Source organism: Nelumbo lutea, chromosome 1 (genome assembly GCF_056320005.1).
Source record: "Nelumbo lutea isolate HS-2025 chromosome 1, American lotus-T2T, whole genome shotgun sequence".
NCBI classification, from domain to species: Eukaryota; Viridiplantae; Streptophyta; class Magnoliopsida; order Proteales; family Nelumbonaceae; genus Nelumbo; species Nelumbo lutea.
In genome coordinates, this window is record NC_142684.1 from 7,423,405 (window position 1) to 7,439,151 (window position 15,747).

General features: G+C 37.1%; 2 protein-coding genes across 5 annotated transcripts in view; one reads left to right on the forward strand and one right to left on the reverse strand.

Moving 5' to 3' along the window:
- Positions 1 to 2,471: 2,471 nt before the first annotated feature.
- Positions 2,472 to 8,713, forward strand: LOC148873378 (putative peroxidase 61). The gene is made up of 4 exons (XM_088966211.1): positions 2,472 to 2,794; positions 4,159 to 4,338; positions 6,564 to 6,723; positions 8,157 to 8,713. The coding sequence occupies exons 1-4, from the start codon at positions 2,522 to 2,524 to the stop codon at positions 8,576 to 8,578; spliced, it is 1,035 nt and encodes a 344-aa protein (XP_088822337.1). The 5' UTR covers positions 2,472 to 2,521; the 3' UTR covers positions 8,579 to 8,713.
- LOC148873379 (rab GTPase-activating protein 22-like) overlaps positions 8,053 to 15,747 on the reverse strand; it is a 75,642-nt gene continuing 67,947 nt past the window's right edge. For 2 of the 4 annotated variants that reach the window (XM_088966207.1, XM_088966210.1), the window contains exons 10-12: positions 13,099 to 13,182; positions 12,098 to 12,362; positions 9,234 to 9,476 (exon numbers count right to left, since the gene is read on the reverse strand). In XM_088966207.1, the coding sequence (XP_088822333.1) occupies positions 12,324 to 12,362; positions 13,099 to 13,182 (123 nt within the window). In that variant the 3' untranslated portion in view covers positions 9,234 to 9,476; positions 12,098 to 12,323. Of the gene's footprint in view, positions 8,575 to 9,233; positions 9,477 to 12,097; positions 12,363 to 13,098; positions 13,183 to 15,747 lie in introns of those variants that run through there. The other 2 variants (XM_088966209.1, XM_088966208.1) reach the window with 2 other exon arrangements.

A 15,747-nucleotide genomic window follows, 5' to 3' on the forward strand; every position in this document is an offset into this window, starting at 1 on the left:
AAAGACAAATACACACTTTGTATAGTAAACTAGTAACAGACAAATGAAATTGGGTCCACTTTTTCTTAGCACCCTTCCCCGACTTAAGGTTATAGACTTTTTTATTTCTTCCAAATACAATTAACCCTTAAAATTGTAAATTTTAACAAGCAAATGGCCAAATGCTAGGGTTGCATCCTTGTCTGCTATAGAACTCTTAAATCAAGAAGGACAAGAGTGAAAACATCCTACAATCGTGGAGGACAAGACCCTTGATCCTTTCTACTTCTAATGCTCCAAAGTCCAAACATGCCCACAGGGGATAAACTTTCTTTTTGCCTATACCTTGCTTCAGAGAGGGAGGTGTATTTTTTGCACTGATATTTGGTTCAGATGCTCTGAAAAATCCATTGAGAGAGGATTTTATGGCTGTACACATGATCAAATTTGACTCTCTGATTTTTGTTTTTTAATTTTAATGAGAAATTAATTGTGGAATTCTTAGGGTGACCCCATCTCTTAAAACCAAAAGTCACTAGTACCTGTTTGGGAGGGCATTCCTATAACAGCTTTTGACTTTGCAAGGTGAGCGGCGAGCCCCAATTCGAACAGCATATTGAAAAGCATTTTTTAGTGGTTTTTCCAAAATGACTCAGTGCCCATTTGAGAGGACTTTGATGACTTTACAAAGCGGGCACCATCCAGACAACCTATAAGCGATGTTTGGTCAAAATGCCATAGAACCCAAAATAAGCTATTGTACAGCAAACAAAAAAGGAAAGCTTCTTTGATGTCTTCTCCAAAGCAGTTCAGTGGAAAGCAAAGGCTGAAAGTAGTTCAATCAGAGCTTCAACCCTCGCAAAACAGAATATTGCAATTCGATCTTAAACTCTTTCAGGGTGTCTGACCTTTTGAGTCACCACCTGAGTTGAGTTACAAGCAATTTCTTCGTTCAAGTTGTCAACCAAGTAGGGCTACCAACGGGTTGGGTATAATGAAATCAAATGAAATTAACATATATTTATTAATTACGAGTGAAGTTGGTTTAGATACCAGAATTTCAATTGAGAAGTTATAAAACCAGATGGAATTCGGATCTAGGTGTGTTCCAAATCCAAATACTCTAATCTTAAAAGCAAAAACTCTGAAAGCATGAGCATCCAACGGTCACACATTTAAGAACTAGCTCGAATCTCTTGCAAGTAAAATCTCTGATTACATTACATCAAACTGTATATTTGACTAAATTACTTACTATACACATAAAAAGAAACTACTAATATGTGATGGGACAATATTATCCATTCAATAATTTCACTTTTTTTACATAAATCAGTCATTGTACATCATTACCTAGGGAATAAGAGGTAAGTGATCTTGTCTATACAAGTATTTCCCAAGAAACACTTGACTAAATAAATACATTTATCAAGACATAAATGAGATCATAATACCATGGAATGGAATGGAATGCCATGTACTAGTGCAAATTTATTTGCATTGCAATCAAACACAGCCTTATGTTCGATTTCCATGCCGCCTGCCGTCCATTGTCAGTCCCCGGTCAACATCGTTTGCCTCTGATAAGTTTACGTGTACAGTACAGTATGTCTATATGATGCTTAGCAGAACATTACAGGAAGGAAGGATCACAATTATACTCTGCTTAAACCCTAAAATACCAATATCCTTTACAGTTGTAGCCTCTCCCATTTGGAACACAAGTGGGTCATTAACCCCTCTTGCTTGTAATGAAAGCCAAATCAGATAGATTGTAGCTTATTAAGCTAAGATAGGACGCATGCAATAGACACCCATGGATCTACAGCATTGTGGGGTCTCTTTGATCAACGGCCTAGATCGGTACTTAGAACCCCTCAAGATTGAGAATTCACATTGAAAAACATGGGCTCTTGTGTATGCGTGTAGTATCATATAACGAAACCAACCATGCCGCAACCCTAGATTTGTTTTTACGTACACCTCTTTTCTCTCGAAGCCGACAAGTGACAACGGCACGGTGACGTTTACGCGTACCGGAGAAAATTTTTTAAAAATGTATTAAGGTTAATCTCGTTATTGTTTGACAATTACAAGGGTAAAACGGATATTTGGTTCCGAGATTGGTGTAGAAGTATGAGACCAGGCCACATACGATGACACAAATAACTAAATCAAATCTCAATTATTGTCACAATGACCAAACTACCCTCACCGCAGCAAGCATTTTACTTTACCATCCATCCAGGCGGGTCACATGCCACAACCCTTGCTAGAAACGCCTTGGAATGTTGAAGGCCTCGGCGCATGTGATTCCCCTTACCCTTCGCACGTGCCGCAATGCAAGGATGATTAATTAAATTAAAATTCTAAAATAAATAAATATTATTCCCAGAATTGCCAAGTTGGCATTGGTAGGATATGCCTCATGGCACCACAAGTCCACCAATGGCAATGGCCTATATAAAGAGTGAGAGGCCGAGGGCTCTTTCCTGCTTAGCATTTGGCTTTTTAGATGCTGCAGCCCAGCCCATTGTGGTAAATGTTTGGTTCAAGGATGAGAGGAGAAGGTTTCGTGCTTCTTGTGCTTCTCTTGGCATGCACGTGCACGTGTCTATCACACGTGTATGCCATGATACCGGAGCCGGCGGTGACGCTGCCGGTGACACGGCTGGTGCGTCAATTTTACAAGAAAAACCACCTGTGCGACGATGTCGAGGTATATATCAAGTACCAGGTGAAGTCATACTGGACCAAGGATCGGTCCATCACACCGAAACTCCTTCGATTGCTCTATTCCGATTGCTTTGTAACGGTACGTGCTACAAATATCTGTATTCCGGATTTTTTTTTTTTTCATTTTTTAGAAGCTGTTTTTATTGTGTTATATCCATAGTCTTAAAAAACAATTCAAAAATGGAACCGTTTTGGCCACTAGTTTCTGGGTTGACGGTTCGATCATCCGGTTCTAACGGATGACCTGTTTTAATAAAAAAATTAAAAATAATTAAAAATAAAAACGGCCAAAAATCATTAAACAGGTTGATGGATCGATGGTTCGATCGATTGGGTCAACCATATGAATCAATAATGATTCAAAAACCATGGTTATATCACTTGCTTTTCAAGTGAACGAACTTAGAATTAAAGAACTCCAAATGATCATCATATCTCTTTGCCCTTTGTTGTGGAAGAAATTTCAGTTCAAAAACCCTATTACAGCATCAGTTGAGGGAAATTATGGATGCAACTCGGGGTGACTGAATTGAAGAATTTCAAACTCATGGATCGAGTTTATTGAAAAAATGTGAATGTAAGGTCGAAATCCAATGGGTCCTTCCTCCTTGGTTTCAGTTCAATATTTAAGGTACCGGTTCAGTTTTGGTTAATCAAAATAGAAAATCAGTGGTTAACCGAACCGACCGATATACATATATTTATTCTATACATTGTACATTAATAAATATGTATTATATATAAATATATAATATATTATTTATTATTTAAAATATAATATTATATATATATTTACAGTATTTTATTATATATTTATATATTTTTCTATTATAAATAATAAAAAACTGATGAACCAAACTGGTCAACTGGTTAATTGATCGGCTTCGGTTCAATTTCGGTTTTCAGTTTTCCAAAAACCAATAACCCCAGTTCGATTTCAAAAATTAGCTGTGAGCACCCCTATTGCTCATATAACCACTTTTCTCTACTTGCAAACTGATTTAAATTATATGGATATATCTGTCAAATAAAAGATTTCATTGGGAAAATTGTTATTATTTTTGTTGTAAATCTTAAATAGTTTAGTTGTGAGAGACCTATTATATTAGAGGTTGAATCAATTACCACAAAGACAATATTCACACATACTCATAACATACTACAGCCGTGCATCATAAACATCTCCCCATGGATGATGACAATTGAGATGCTCTCAATATATGACTGCAGTGTCTTGTAGCTTGTTGGTTGCAGTGTGGGATCTGCTACCCACAGGGGTGCCGCTTACATCTATCCAGAAGAGACTACAACCGTGCATTGAAAACATCTCCCATGAATGACAAGTGCATTATGGGCAGTGTCAAGTGGTGGTTAATCTTGAGATGAGATGGTAGATCGGATATGTGATAATGCTAATATTGTCTTGATTGATGCCTTATGCAGGGCTGTGATGCATCGATACTGCTGGATGGACCCAATTCTGAGAAGACAGCAGCACAAAATGTGGGGCTTGGGGCATTTGTGTTGATTGATAAAATAAAGGAGGTGGTAGAAGCAAGATGCCCTGGAGTCGTCTCATGTGCTGATATCCTCAACCTTGCCACCAGAGATGCCGTTAATCTCGTAAATCTTCTGCCCATTTCCTTTGTATTATTATATTTTGGTCACTGCTTTTGATCGATCAGTCGTGATTTCATGCAATGCTTTTAACCATGGTTTTCAAAATCAGATCGGACCGGACGGTTGGATTGGAAAAACTAGAAACTGATTAGATGATTGGTTTTGATTTTTCTAAAATCGTTGATCTGGGCGATTAATTGTTCGAATGGTTTTGATCGTTTTTTTTTTTTTTGGTCAGAACAGCCAACCATTTGGTTCGAACGCTCAGACCATTCGACCCGAGAACCAAACCCCTGACCAATTCGTTCTCCAGATCGGTTTTAAAAACCTTGCTTTGAACTAGACCGGACTGCATGATTGGGTTGGATGGGTTTAAATTTAATTACTAACCTAAGCTAACTTTGGATCCTGAATCAAATTGTGTTTGAACCGGGGTGACTCAATCGAGAAAATTGCATGAACTGCTGCCGAGTTCAACAATGACCAGTTTTAAGTAGTTCTTCTTTTCCTCTTTTTCCCTTTATTTTATTTTTCAGTCATTTCTTTGGTTTAATTTGGGGTAGACCAGATATTAAACCATCATAGACCAATTTGGCCCCAGAGCCTTTTTGGTTCTCTCTCTTTGACATGCACACAGAGGAAAAGAATCCCCCTTCCACTTCATGTCCTAATTCACCATTCGGATTTTTGTTTGCTGTTTGCTTTTCTTTTTTCTATGTTATATTTTCTACTTTACTTTTTTTTCTCTTTTATATAATCAATTGATTTGGAGCATCTCTTTAATTAGGTATTTTCTTTATTTATTATCTTTAATATTATATAATTATGTTTTGATTTCTCTTTTCTATTTATTATCAATTGATTTGCATGCACTTTTGATTTCCGTATGAATTCATGGAATCTAAAGATACATTTAGGGGGTATAAGTACAAAAGACCAAGAAGAAACTCAAGAAACAGTAGGTGGATAAGCACAAAAATATAAAAAACCAAGGGTGCATGAGCTACAGAAGAGCTTATGATTAATTGATTATTAATATTTTTATGGTAGAAAAAATATCCTCAATATATATATATATATTTTTTGGGTGTGGGGAAGCTTCTTAAAACCTTCCACCCACTTGAAGACAAGCTAATGTTTGACAGCTTCAAACCATCATTCAATCATGTTTAACCATTTTTGCTAATTTGCCATGACTCAAACAAATCATCCAAGTAAAATACAAAATTCTTCCTCTAATTTAGCTATTACACATTCATTTTAACTATTACAAATCCATAACCATTTTTCTAATTTGTCATGACTCAAACAAATCATCCAAGTAAAAGAGAAATTATTCCACTAATTTATGATACCAAAATTTGTCAGAATGATGACTTTTGTTTTAAGTTAACTTTCTAAGTCATTTTGTCTACTTTGTCTTATTAATATCAACCAGAAAAAATTAATTGATCATTAAAATTGGTATTTTTTTTAATTTAAGTCATAGTTTAGTACTTGTACCATTTCCAATGTTTTTTTTCATATAGTGGTGGTTTATATCATGGTTTTCAAAACTGGATCGAACTGGTCAGACCAGAAAAACCAGGAACCGATCAGGTGATTGGCTCCGTTTTACCCCAAAACTGTTATTTCGCCAAAAATCATTGATTTGGTCAGCAAACCGCTGATCCAGGCGGTCAAACCATTTGATCCGTCCAATAATTTTAGCCATTTTTATTTTTTTAATCTTTATAATTTTTTTTGTTAGAACGAACAACAAACCAGTTAGGGGTTCAGTTCCCGGGTTGAACAGGTGAACATATGGCCCGTTCTAACAAAAAAAACCTTGGTTTATATTTTACATAAACTATTAAAAAATATTTTTTTTGTATATATTATATATACTAGTTTAAGAACAAGTGCTTATGCATGTGTACAAGTATTAATATATCATATTTAAATTTGACTTTTGACCTGCACAAAATCCAAGGCAAAATCCACATAGATGTGCCTTATTATAATCATTTGAGACTCAAATTAGTTTTATCAATGTGTTTCTTTTTCTCTTAATTTTTCCAATATATCTATGGCCTATGGGCATCCAAAGAATATTCCTATATGATCTCTTATTGAAGCTTGTTGCTTGTTTAAGGAATGGTGATTTAGTTCTTTCTGAGTATTGAATAAAATTGACAGTGTTATTTACGCTAATCTCATTTTCAAAAGCTTAATACTGTTAAAAACAGGCAGGAGCACCATCTTACCCTGTTCTGACCGGAAGAAGGGACGGCTTCACGTCAAGTGCTGCATCTGTTGACCTTCCATCACCGTCTATCTCATGGGAATCAGCACTAGCATACTTCCAATCCAAAGGTTTAGATGTACTGGACCTGACAACTCTCTTAGGTAAAGATAATTGTGAAACCTCTCTATCTTATTTTACTATAATACAAGTATTAATTTGAAAATTGTGGACATGGAGAAAAGCAAATAGTGTCTGGAAAGCTGAAAATTGGACAAGACTCAAGACTGCTTTGGGTCCGGTTCAGCAGTTCATGTGGTTTAACCATCCAACTTGACCCTCAAAACATTCAAAACCATCCACCTATTTTCTCAACATTGTATTTATTTTGATTTTTTATTTTTTAGGAAACAGGGATTGAATAAATACATATTTGAAATCGAAGAATTCTAAAACTTTATTAAAAATTCACAAACAAAAAAGAGATAAAATTTTCCCTAACCATATTTTTTACTAATTATATTTTTTAGTGAAAAATGATAATAAGGGTTCATTTGGTTCACAGTAATAGGGGCCTAAAATTAGAATTGAAATGGTCCAACAGTTTGGTTGGGCAGAATTGGAATCTTATTTCTGTTTCTGATGGAATGATATTCCCCCATTTGAGGGAATGATCATTCCCTCCCCCTCTCTTGGGAATGAGAATTCATTCCATCTGATTTGATTACAAGTCCAACTGCCAACCAAAGGGACCTTAAATTTGAACAGATATCTGAAAAGAATCTTGTACCCATTTGGGAGGACCGAAGTGCAGAGTCACTTTCTGAAGTGAGTGCCACATGCACAGGCTATAAACTATGTTTGGTGAAAAATCCAGGGAGCCAAATCAGCTGTCAGTCATTTCAAAGGCTGTCTGCTTCAGCCTTTTTCAATAGCTTATCCAGAGCGCTTCAAAGGAGCTGAACCAACTTAGATGAATTTCAGCTCAGCCCTCCCAAACGGGCCCTCATTACCATTTTCTTGTTTGACTGTTTGTTGGGTTAGTAGTCTTGAATTGAAGTAAACTCCCCCCCCACACACATTCACCACGGGTCTCCTCGACTGTTTTCCTTTGTTGTTTTCTTCCTTTCTCTTTGCAAACAATCTCTTAACCAAGGTTTTAAAAACAGACCAGACACAACTGTTTTGGCCACTGTTCCTGGGTCAAAGCGGTCCAACCATCTGATTCAAATGAACGGTCCATTCTAATTTAAAAAATAAAAAATAATTAAAATAAAAAGGTAAAAAATCATTGTCCAGGTCAACGGTTCAACCACCTAGGTCAGTGAATTACTGACCAAGTCAACAATTTTTGGCCCAAGAGCGGGTTTAGGATGAAATGAAACTGGTCACCTGGACGGTTCCTGGGTCAACCAGTCTGACTATCCGGTCCAGTCCGGTTTTCAAAATCATGCTCTTAACACTAGAAACCATTGCCACTTGGTTGAGTAGAATTGCCTCAGGGAACTCTGGAAATGTTTACTCAATAAAAAGGCTTCTTCCATGGACCATGGTCATGATTAAAATTATGTAAATAAACATTCTTGGCATGGAACAGGTGCACATACAATGGGCAGAACTCATTGCCGCTACATACTCGACCGGCTTTACAATTTCAACAACACCGGCAAACCGGACCCAAGCATGAAGCAATCCTTGTTAGACCAACTGAGGAAGCAATGCCCGCCCAAGACCAGGAAAGGCCAACATGACCCACTTGTGTTTCTGAACCCACAGTCAGGCTCAAAGTACACTTTCAGCAACTCCTACTACTCCCGAGTGTTGAGAAATGAATCCATCCTTGGAGTTGATCAGCAACTACTCTTTGGCAATGACACCTCTCAGATCACCGAGGAATTTGCTGCCGGCTTTGAAGATTTTAGGAAATCATTTGCCCTGTCGATGAGCCGGATGGGAAGCCTTGGAGTCTTGACCGGAACTCAGGGGGAGATACGCCGGAATTGCCGGTTTACCAACTAGGACAATCCCAATGGAAAGTGAAAGGAAGAGATGATGTATTAATAGGATGGTTATGGTTATCTCAAGGAGGAAAAATAAGCACATGTAACCTGTTTAATTGTTCACAAATAAAGTCATTTGAAATATGTTCTCAAACCAACAAGATAAAAGAGATGGTAAACAGATTAATGATGTGAGGAATCATCCATACCCATGCAGGCCTCCTAATGACAAAAATTCTGTCAGATCATACAAAACATTTGATCTACTCCAGGTGGATTTTATTCTCAGATATCTGGGTCACATCCATTAGCCAAAGTACCAGCTGAATACCTGGTCTCAGAGACACAACTCGTGCAATGTATGCTTGGATTTCATAGCACGTGCACAGCCTAGGCCAAACATTACTCATGTTTCAAGAGAACCTCAAACTCCACATTATAAGAGACACCAGGAAATCATCAAAATTAAAATATGGGTGAAATGTCCAATTTTGATTGCCAAATTCAGTCTAGGCTTCCCTAATGGGGTTGAACTCACTAATCTGGGTCTTTGTTTTCAGAGGATTTGAATCCAATGCGGCAATTCTCTTAAGGCTGAAGCAGCTTCACTGAATCTCAATCCATTTTGAAAAATGAGGGACTGGTTAGAAAATTTTCCAAGTGGAACACTCTAGTTGGAATTTCCAACAATTTTCATTCAAAGTTTGGTATTTATATAGACATATACAAAGGATAATCAATCAAAACTGACCATTGTTCCCTTTCAAGATACAACAAAGAAAAATAAATATTTATTGGTGGTGAGCTATTTTCCATCTGATCACTGAGGGGGCATCCGTGGGGCTGTTGCAGCTCCCATGATAAGACCTGGTTGCAGCCAGGAGGAAGCATCTCCACTTGTTGAGACCCTTCACTGGCTTCAAAACAACAAGACAGTGTAAGATATGGCCTTAATTTAGAAAAAACCAAAGAAAAGAAAAAAAAAATTAAAAAGAATAGAACTGGGAATTTTGTGTTTACATAAGAAGCCAGAAAATTTGCCAACCTTTGCACCCATTGGACTCTTTACAGTCTTATTCCTTGTTAGCCAAAACACTCTCTTAAGAAGGTCCTGAAGCACCAAACTATCTCTCCTTGCAGTTTAACATCAAAATTCCTTCTCTCTCAAGACCCCTCCTATACCTGAAGGACCAGGGTTACCTTGGTTTCCATCAAAATCCAGTTTAACGAATCCTTCAGGAGGACGAACCCAATCTGCAATAAAACTCTCCTTGCAGAAAGAACTTCTAGCCACTGCTAACCAATCTCTCCAGAAGTCATTAAAGGAGAAAGGTTGGAACAAAGTAGTCGTTCTCAGCTAATGTATTACCCTAGTCAAATTACAATCCTTAACTTCTAAGAGGCTTATTCCCTTTCCTTGAAAGATTCTGTTGTAATTTCAATACCAATGGGCGTTTTCCATCTAGAGAAAGATATAAGAAAAATTTGGGGATATTTTTCTAATTTTTCTAAGATATTTAGAAAACCTAAAAATAAGGAAAATTTTCCAAAAACATGGAATGAATTGGTAAGCTTTCAAAAAATTGCTAGGAATTGCATATTTAAGGCTAAAAAAATATAGCAAACAACTACAAAAATTAAATGAAAGAATGACTCGGAAATGTATCTTTCTCTTTGTTTTCCTTTTAGTCTTTTAGTCATCTTCTCTCCTTTAAATATGCTGATTACTTGCCATTTTGGCTTTGACCTTTTCCATTATTATACATTTTTCTTAGATAGAAAATATCTTTTTGTAGTTGTGTTCCTCTTTTTTTTTTTATCTCTTTTGAATTATTTTGACTTAGCAAGTGAATCATATTAGAATAGTCAGCCAATCATCTAATCATCGAATCCTCATTTATTCTTTTAGGAAAATATTTTAAAAAAATACGATAATTTTAATGAAATATTAAAAAAATTTTAATGATATTCTAAAATTTTAAACCTTAAATATATAGTCTACCAATGAAATTTGAAATTCCACTGAGATATCAACAATTCTGATAATTTTTGAAAACTTCTTTTTGCACCTAACAAATAGGAAGATTTAAATGATATTTCACAAACTCTTGCCAATATTGTGAATCATGCCTAATAGAAAAGAATCTGTTGATACTTAAAGTACCCCTGGGTTTGTGAAATTGATCAACTGCACCCTCAATATTTGAAAAATTACTTTAAGTACCTTCAAATTTTCTGACAATAGAACATCACTATTAAATGTGGATAGAAATATTGAAATGCCTGTTTTGCTCTTTCATTAAATATGGATAGGAAGACAGAAAGTTTTCTGACAATAGGACATCACCATTAAAAAAGAGGAGGAAGAACCAAAAACTTGGAGTTCAAAAGATTGGGGCTGGCGGTGTCCCTTTCATTACTTATACTAGGGTTGCATCAAGCATTACATAAAATAAATTTAAATGACTTTTCTATCCCTGGGGCACAAAACTCTATATAATGACACATCCCCTCAAGTCGGATAATAGATGTCAATCAATCACAAACAACTTCTTACTTATTTCACCATGCCGCAAAGTACTCAGCCCCTTCGTGAAAATATCACCTCTCCTTTCTCAAGGTTTTCCCAGATAAAGTCCTTAATCAACTTCACTATGTTTAGCTGAATTAGCTGCTATCTTGGTAGCTGTTTTATTGTCATAATGCAAGGACATAGGTACTGTTTACTGCAAACCCAAGTTCACCTAGCAAAATTTTCATCCACATCACTTCAGCTACTCCATGAGCCATGGCTTTATACTTCGCTTCAGCACTTGATCTATTAACTCCCTGATTCTTACTTCTCCAGGCAACAAGATTATTCCCCACAAAGGTGCAGTAATCACTAGTAGACTTCCCTATCATCAACTGATCCTGCCCAGTCAGCAACTGTGTAGACTTCTACCCTCAAGTGGTCATTGCTTGGAAAATAGAAGACCCCTTCCAGGATGTTTTTTTCAAGTATCTAAGAACTCTTTTAGCATCCTACAAAATGTGAGGCTTTGGGGGCAATGGGGGCATGCATACATTGGCTAAGGACTCCAACTGCATAGGCAATATCTAGATGGGTCATGCATAAATATAATCACCCCCCAATTACCCTCTGAAACTATTTCACATTTGCAAGCGTTTCACCCTCATCACTTCCAAATTTGTGATTCTTCTCTATGGGAGTCTGGTTTGGCCCCTAGCTTGCCAGCATCCTGTTTTTTGACAGATTTTTCTAATTGTAATTCTTTCTATGGTCTATCATTTCATATTCCTTGAAATGATATGGACTTAAAAAAAAATTGAACACATTTGCTCCCAGCTCTTGGGTAGTGGATCTTTATCTTTGTACTCTTGTTTTTTAAGTCAATCAAACATTAACCATCTGTGTCAATCTAATCCAATCTAAACCAATCAGTATGACATTTAAATGGTGATCCTTACAATTTCCTTCTATATAGTTATATTATCACACTAACAAGAATAAAAGGAAAGAAAGATAATGGTTCACCTCAAACTAGGGCTGGAAAAGAATTGGTGGATCAAATAATTGGAGATGTCTTTGTGTTGCATAGCCCCCTTTTCTTTTACATCCCCCAATATAAATGACAGGGATATTTTGAACATGACTTCAAAAACTTCAATTATTGGGTATGAGCCCAGAATTTCACCACCATGGAGAAGTGTAAAACTTCTAATCCAATTACCAAGCTATCATTGGAGCAGAAAATGAACTGTCATTGTTCTGAACTGGCTAGGCTCTTTACCTTCATCAGCTGTATCAGAAAGGAGAGGAGTTTTAGAATGCTTTCTCTGATATATAGCATGGGGGTTATTCACAAAAGACAATAGTGCCTCACATCTCAATGCAATAATTAGTTAATGGTCCCAATTCCCAGTGCTCATCTAACTGATGGATTATCTTCAGTCATCCATAGCCAACAATTTATGCAGACCTTGTAGATGAACCAAATTGTTAAATAATACTTTTTCAAACATTCTCATGTATATATTGACCGTCCAAAATAAGATGACAATTAGGACAGCCAATATAACTCCCTTGGTGCAATTTTTTTGGTCATATACCTTGAAGACTTGGTGTAATGGTAAAATCTCAGGTGAGAACACAGGTTCAAATCTGAGAATGGCTACTTTGTGCAAAGTAAAATGCCAAAGGTTAGGAACATATCCAGTCCATCCCTCCCAAGATCCCAGAGCCCAGATAGCTGGGACCAACACTGGGTAATGGCTTTTATATATACATATATATATATATATATATATATATATATATATATATATGGCTCTTTAGTAAACTTGCAGTCGAGATATGTGACACTATCATAACTTGTGGTGAACAACACAATACTTTATTTCAAGTAAAGACAAGTGAACAGACAAAAGAATAAATAGAAAAGGTAAGATCACATCAAACCTAATTTGCAGTATAAGGTGAACAACTAAGTGGACATGATATGCAAAACCAAAAAATTATATAACCAAATACCTAACCTTGTACAAGTATTTCTTTCGAAGTTTGATGGCTGTACGTATGCATCTCTTAACATTAATCTTCAACATCTTATCATTGAAAATCTGCAAGATGTTTGAACAGGAGTAAAAACATATACATTCGCCAAGTTATGGCACACAACTGTAACTTATGTGCAAGAAATAAATATATATCTAAAATTGGCATTTTGTAGCACCCAGATAGAAAGGGATGCTAAAAGATAAGTTACAAAAATAACATAACTATGATCTTCGGATACCTGTATAGGGATGCCATATTGTGTCAGATACTTCAATACTATGAATTTCAAAATCCAATAACATATCAAGCTATGTCCTTGCTGTATCTGGGTATCATGGCTCCTAAGCTAATCAATATGATATCTTAGAGAAATAGAATATAAATATATATCCACTCATGGAGAGAAGTGCAAAATCCTGTAAAGAGACTGGGCCGAATGGGCCCTAACAGCCTTTCGTGTGATATCCTTTATTTTATCTTTTATTTTATGTTGATGGGCCTCACTTAATGGGCTTGTTATTTGTTCTTATTTCATTTTCTTTATGTAACTGCCAAGCTGGCCGCCCACTTAAGGGTATACTTGTCATCATCAACTTTTTAGAGATTAATAAAATAGGGTTAGAAGAGAAGGGTGATTGATTTACACCTTGGTATCAGAGCGAGTTCAGTTCCTCTTCCTTCTTTTTTCTTTGTTCCTGTACACTCTAAAATCAAGAGAGTGTATGGAGAGATAGATTCTCTATAATATAGAGAATCACTTGCCTAGTTGGTAGAAGGGTTTGGAGAGTTTAGTTCTGGCCAGATTTTGCCAAGAAGTGATGCTGTTTTGCTGCTACCCAAAACCCTAGCCGACTAGAGATTTTCGAGGTTACTAGGAATGGTGAAGCTTGGGTGTGGTGCTTTGTGCTTGGAAGGTGTCTTGTGACTGCTTAAGGAGGGTGGTTCAGGTTTGGAAGAGTTTGGGTTAGTCTGGTGGGTGCGGCAGTGTCTTCTGTCTTCCTCCCATCTGCTGGACGGAGCAAAACTCTAGTTTTTCAAGCACCCAAGTTCTGGTTTGACTTCAAGTAAGTTTACATAGTCAAAATTTTCTGTTCTTTGATTTCCATTTGATTAATGGAGGCATACGGAAGTGAGTTCAAGCAGGTGCCAATTTCTGGACCTGCTTCAGTAGATTCCGTTTTGACTGGTGTTACCACAATTAAGCTAGATGGGACGAACTATCTTGCTTGGGCACAGTCTATAAAAATCTATGTTTGTAGTAGAGGAAAACTCAGGTATCTCACAGGCAACAAGGTGAAACCCGAAGAGACAGACCCTGAATTTGAAAGATGGATGCAAGAAAACTATACTGTTATAGGATGGTTAGTCAACTCTATGCAACCCCATATAAGCCAACACTATCTCTGGATGTCTTCGGCTAAGGAGATATGGGACAGTGTAACTGAGACCTATTCACAGAAACTGAATGTAGCCGGAGCATACAAATTGAAAAGTGACGTGAAGAACTTGAGACAGGGGGAGAAGAGTGTGGCAATCTACTACTCTATACTAAAACCCCTATGGTAGGAAATTGATGTTATGGAGACAGTGGTATGGGAGAGTAAAAAGGATGCTGAAATGTATAGAAAACTAGTGGAGAGAAATAGGGTGTTTGAGTTTCTCATTGGACTCAACCCTGAGTTTGATATTATCAGACAGAACATTTTGGCCAGGGATGAGGTTACTCTTTCACAGGCATATGCTATGATAAGTAGTGAGGAGAGTAGGCGGCAGGTGCAGTTGCAGAGTCCATCTACAGAACATTTTGCACATGCGGGAATGAAACCGAAGGGCCCTACTAAGAAAAGAGAGCATATGTGTGAATATTGCAAGAAACCACGGCATACAAAGGACACCTACTGGAAGCTTCATCCTGAACTTCTTCCTGATAGGTTTAAGAACAATAATAACCCTAAGAAGGGCAGTCAGGTGGGAAAATCCAAGACTGCTAATGCTGCTATAGTGCCTGAAGGGGGAAGTAAGGAAAGCGAAGAAAAATCAACTATTGAGCAGTTGGCTGCAATGAAGCTGGATTTTGAGAAGTATGGGGGGCTCCTAAATCACCTAGAAGCTACGGTTTCTTCAACTCACCCTTCCAACAGTACATCATCTTCATCGGCTTTTGCTCACTCAGGTGCTTGTGCTTCTGCGAATCATGCTTCAACTTCAGGTAATCAAAAAATCCCTTGGATTATTGATTCCGGTGCATCAGACCATATGGCCATCCTATCTAACCTATTTTGCTCATATCACTTCCTCTCTGGGAAAGAAAAAATATCCCTTGCCGATGGGTCCCTTGCCCCCATCTCTGGTAAAGGTGATATAAAGACCTCTGACACCCTGTTCTTATCTTCTGTTCTTCATGTCCCTAAGTTTAACACGAACCTCTTATCTGTTAGTAGCTTAACAAAGTTTAACACGAACCTCTCATGTCCCTAAGTTTTTCAGGGCCTGCAGTCTCGGAGGATGATTGGGAGTGGCCATGAGGCGAACAGAATATACTTGCTGGACACACCAGATCAAGCTTTGGGACCACCTCATGGAGTTTCCTTAGAGTCAGTCGTGTTAGAGTCTGTTAACAAAATTTT

Bases quoted from the DNA above. Each gene is read 5' to 3' on its own strand.
- LOC148873378 (XM_088966211.1), top strand. From the start codon at position 2,522: ATGTTTGGTTCAAGGATGAGAGGAGAAGGTTTCGTGCTTCTTGTGCTT. The intron at 2,795-4,158 runs GTACGTGCTACA...TGCCTTATGCAG, and splicing joins ATTCCGATTGCTTTGTAACG to GGCTGTGATGCATCGATACT. The intron at 6,724-8,156 runs GTAAAGATAATT...GGCATGGAACAG, and splicing joins GGACCTGACAACTCTCTTAG to GTGCACATACAATGGGCAGA.